This window comes from Talpa occidentalis, unplaced genomic scaffold (genome assembly GCF_014898055.3).
Source record: "Talpa occidentalis isolate TD23 unplaced genomic scaffold, MPIMG_talOcc4v2.1 talOcc4.9, whole genome shotgun sequence".
In the NCBI taxonomy this organism is placed as follows: domain Eukaryota; kingdom Metazoa; phylum Chordata; class Mammalia; order Eulipotyphla; family Talpidae; genus Talpa; species Talpa occidentalis.
In genome coordinates, this window is record NW_023605305.1 from 68,137,154 (window position 1) to 68,141,880 (window position 4,727).

Consider the following 4,727-nt stretch of genomic DNA (forward strand, 5'->3'; position numbering starts at 1 on the left):
CTCACCTTGTATTTATTTATGCTAATGAATCTCAAGGAATCAGCACAACTTCATTTCCTGTCAGTCTTTGCCTTGTTTCTAGAAGTAATTTATGAGCATTTAGAATCTTCAGAGTCAGTGTGTTCATTTCATTAGCTTATAAAGTGCTAGATCAATGGGCAAAACTGGGACTGTAAGGTTTTCAGATAACATTACTTTATCCTATTAAATATGATAAATATAGATTTATTATAATAAATTAAAAATATCCACATAGTACAATAAATAAATAAAACCAATATTAACAAAGCATCTCTCAATTCTGAAAAAAAAATCCCTCCTACTGTAAGGCTCAATTATTTTTCAGGAATAATTTATGAAGGCATGCACCTACCTTTACAATTTGAAAACTTTGCTCGGACCAGAGTTAGCACCTGTTTGTACACAGCAAACTCAACCCTTCTCATTTCCTTCTCGGAAAGGTTTAATTTTTTTAAGTGAAGCTGTTCATTGTTGATTCTCTGCCCTATATGTTAAGTCCTAAAACAAGAATCAGTTTCTAAAAACAATGTTGGAGCCAAAGACACGTCCTTTGTGAATGTCAGCTTCCCGTGGGCCCCTCGTTGATTCGCTCTGTGCCACACAGAAAACACACTGGAATGTATTTGAAAATAGTGGTGTGTTGAGAAAAAGCAGCAGAGGAGGGCTTGCCTGACATCTCAGTGTTCACCTCACCTCAGTTTCTTTACAGCAAGCCCCCAAGAAGTCTCCTCTAGCTTTGGGGATGAGCATGTCGGGCACGAGTGATGCCGCACTCAGGTTGGATGCTGTCCGTTCTGCGTGATGGGCTGGATCTTCTCCAGAGACACATCAGTGTCATAGTCCAATATGACAGAGAGGGCCGGGGACAACTTCTCCAAGGGTTTGGCTATTCCACCTCCCTCCTCCTTCTTCAGTTCCTCGGAGGAGCCCACGGCATGTGGGATCAGGTACACCAGATTGCAGTCCTTGGATATAGAGCCACGTGGCTCGTGATGGCTGGAAAAGACCACAGCCCCATTGTTATTGATGCTGACCGTCTCTATGGCATTGTTGGTTGTAGGGCAAAGTCTGTAACATCCTAGCAGGGTTGAAAACGCCTTCCGAAAATCAGCATTGAAGGCATAAATGATGGGGTTCAAAGAGGAATTTGCCCACCCAAACCACACAAACACATCAAAGGTGATGGAATCGATGCAGAAGGGTTGGGTCTCTCCAGACCCACAGAAGGGCACCATGCAGTTCAAGATGAAGAAAGGCAGCCAGCAGCACACAAATACCCCCATGATCACAGACAGAGTCTTCAGGACTTTCGTCTCTCTTTTGAAGGACATCTTAAAGGAGCTTTCTGGTTGGGAACACTCCACAAGGTTTCCATTACCTGTAGTGGTCTGGCAATTCTTGGCATGGACCGCTGCCCTCTCCAAGGCCGAGATACGCCTTATCTGTTTCTGGGCGATCCTGTAGATCCTGGTGTAAGTGACAATCATGATGGCCACAGGGATATAAAAGCTTATTAGGGAGGATGAAATGGCATATGTCCTGCTCAAGCTGGAGTCACAATTGTCTGTGGTCTCGACCAGGGAAGTCTCATTCCCATCTGAGGGGTTTGTGGGTTTCGCCTTGTGCCAACTAAGCTGCACCGGAATGAAGGAGATGAGTACTGACAAGGTCCAAGCCACGCTGATCAGAATGAAGGCTGCCTTGGGGGTCATCTTCCTCTCATACCGGAAGGGACTTGAGATGGCCCAGTACCTATCCACGCTGATCACACAGAGGTTAAGGATGGATGCGGTGGAGCACATGATGTCAAAGGCCACCCAGATGTTACAGAAGGACCCAAAGGGCCAGAAGCCGGCAATCTCGGCTACTGCTTTCCAGGGCATGACCAACACGGCCACCAAAAGATCCGATACTGCCAAGGAGATGACAAAGAAGTTGGTCACCTTGGATCGTAGGTGTCGGAATCTGATGACGGCAGCACAGACCAGTGTGTTCCCCAGGAGTGTGGACAGGATGAGCAGTGACAGGAAACAGGCTGTGAGGATGCGGAAGGAGAAGTCCCTCTCCACCACCATCCCAGCCTCATCCATGGTGGAGGTGTTCAGAGTCTTCATCTTCCTGAAGGAGAGTACATAGGGGGCTGACACCCCTCAAGTTCCTGGGCAGGAGTTCTCACTTACCAAGCAGTCCCTTACAAAAGCCCCAGGAGTTGGGGACCTCAGCAGCATTCCATCAGAAGACTACAAGAAATGCGTGGCAGGAGCCTGCCCTTGGCAATCCAAGTCAGACCCTAGGAAAAGTCCCTCTTGCCTTTTATAACTATCTAATGATTCCCTTGCTCCAGGCCACTGTCACAACAAGCAGCTGGTCCTTCAATTTCCCAAAGAATGCACTGACTTTTAAGCATATTCTAAGCTATCAGTCCAGAGACTCCCAGACATTTTGCCCAGCTATTGAATAGTCACATTTCAGGTTTGTTGCCTTTCTGGTGATGAAAAAGAACTCTCCCCTTCTGAGGTGCAACTGAAAAGGCATGCCTCCCTCTTTCAAGCCCCAGGCTAGGTAGCAGCTCTCCAGAAGCCCTAAAAAGCAAAGAGAAAGCAAAGGTCGTTCGCCAAGACTCGAGCAGATTGCATTTTTACTGGTGTCAACCCCGATCCAGCTCCGTCTGAGCCACCTACCTTGCCTTGGGGTAGTTCTGACTCCCAAAGCTCCTGGAGCTCTGTAAGTGGGCTTTGAGAAGTGCCACCGCTCCACAAGACCTGGAGGCGCGCCTGAGTCCTGCCAGGCGCCCGCAGCCAGTATCTCGCTCCGGATTCTCATAAATCGCCCGGGAGGATTTGGGTAAAGGATCCTGGGCCAGGCCCCAGAGACCCTGAAGTTGTCCCTCTGCCTGGAACGACTAGAGAAGATTCAAAGTGGTTGAAACCTGGGGAAAGGTTTCCTGGACGCTCACAGCTTGCTTGGGAGAGGGACTTCCGGAGTTAGTCACTTGGGCAGCTTGTATTCTTTGCTTCCTTTCATGAAGCCGAGCACCTGGCCGGCCCTCGAGAGACTTCAAGCTCCTCCGGGCAGGGCCCTGCGTCTCCCTGCGGCACTACCTCCGAGGAGCCCGTGGGAGCGAGAGGCAGAGAGAACCGAGCTGGCACCGGCGGGCGCCCGGGCCGGCCGGGTTCCCGCGGGGCACAGCCCACCCCTCCCCCGAGTCCCCTCCCATGCCCCGGAGGCGGGCTTTGCTTGACAGGCAGAGTTGCAGCACGTGGTTCCCCTGGAAGGGTTAAAGCGGTGGGGGCTGCCCAGGTGATTGATCGCCCTCCCGCGAGTACCCCACCAGCCCCGAGACCCTCGGCCCCCCGGATAGCACGAGATGGAGCCCGAGAAACAAATCCTAGTATTAGAACCTCAAGTAAACTGGAGTCGCCCGAATAAAAAGGTCCGCCGGACTGCCAGTGCTCCTCCGGATCGACCCCAAACCTTCCCAAAGACCACCACAACCAGGAATCCTGCCCACTCCCCCAAGCGCACCAACCATCAGCCCGCCCCGGTCCGACTTGCACTGCCTCCAAGTGCCCCTAAACAAGAATGAGACGTGCAACTCCCCCCTACCCCAGGCGCCTGTACTTACAGCTCGTGAGAAAGGCTCGGTGCACGGGAGTGCCCGGCTGTTGCGCTCCGAAGGCACTCACCTAGCGCTCCGCCCGGGTCACCTGCGCGTACCCGGCGGCAGTCAGCGCCCGACTGCAGCCAGTGCCCCGCGACCTGCTAGCGTCCCAAGCTCAGCTCTTCGCGCTCAGCGAGCCGGGGGCGCCCTCTGCAGGCAACTGCGGCTCCCCGCGTCCTGGCTGCGCCCTCGCAGGTGCGGATCTCGAGCTCAAAAGCCCCAGCATCAGCTCGGGACCCGCGCCCTGACTCGCTCTTCCCGGTCCACGGCTGCCAGAATCTGGGACAGATGACTGCTCTACTTCAAATACCCCTAGAAACAGACAGTGGTGAAAAATTTCCTTTGCTGTCACTGCCTTCGTAGCAGCAATAAATTTTCCTGAGCGCTCACTATGTACCAAGAGCAGAGGCAACCCAGGGGCAAGCAAGATACTGACTCTCAGACTCCAGAGACACCGGGCATTTACTGGGCATCCTCTGTGTCCCTGGCACCGTCTCGTGTCGACCACTTAAAGGCATCGCACCTCATAGAGCTGCTCATCGCCACTTGGTCGTGTTGAAAAAGCAGGTACACGAACGCGCGCAAAGTTACAGAGCTAATGAGGGTGCTGGCTGCCTGACTCCGGCATGCCTGTTTCTTTCACTCACTCACCGTTGCCTGTAAGTCTGGTCTCATGTGGCAGCCGACGAACTAATCATCCACAATGCTAAAGAGAGGCAAGGATAAGATGAAAGCAAGAGGGCTAGGTGGAGAAGGAGCCCCGAGCCCCTCCGCAGCTGCCCCTGTGCAACGCCTCAGCAGTTCAGATTTGGACAAATTGTGTGTAAATGGTGACATTACAGTGTCTGCGTAAACGTGGTAAGGATAATAAGCAAGAGGCTTCCTAGTCTGACTTAGTGTCCCCGTTAGGTGCGTGATGCCCTCTCTCCTTTCTGGATTCGATTTCTTCCTTTGTAAAATTGTGATGACTTAGCTTTGTGTTAAATGAGATGATTTTATAGAATGTTTGGCAGCGAGCAGAGGACCTAGTCAACCCTCCAGAGTT

At 51.9% G+C, this 4,727-nt stretch overlaps 1 protein-coding gene across 2 annotated transcripts; it reads right to left on the bottom strand.

Moving 5' to 3' along the window:
• Positions 1-254: 254 nt before the first annotated feature.
• On the bottom strand, positions 255-3,676 carry DRD1 (dopamine receptor D1). 2 transcript variants are annotated; one of them, XM_037499194.2, is made up of 2 exons: positions 3,647-3,676; positions 255-2,603 (listed from the first exon to the last, which is right to left on the bottom strand). In XM_037499194.2, the coding sequence occupies exon 2, from the start codon at positions 2,133-2,135 to the stop codon at positions 795-797; it is 1,341 nt and encodes a 446-aa protein (XP_037355091.1). In that variant the 5' UTR covers positions 2,136-2,603; positions 3,647-3,676; the 3' UTR covers positions 255-794. The 2 variants fall into 2 exon arrangements, with proteins under 2 accessions (XP_037355091.1, XP_037355090.1); XM_037499193.2 differs by lacking the exon at positions 3,647-3,676 and adding an exon at positions 2,703-2,938.
• Between the last annotated feature and the right edge of the window lie 1,051 nt (positions 3,677-4,727).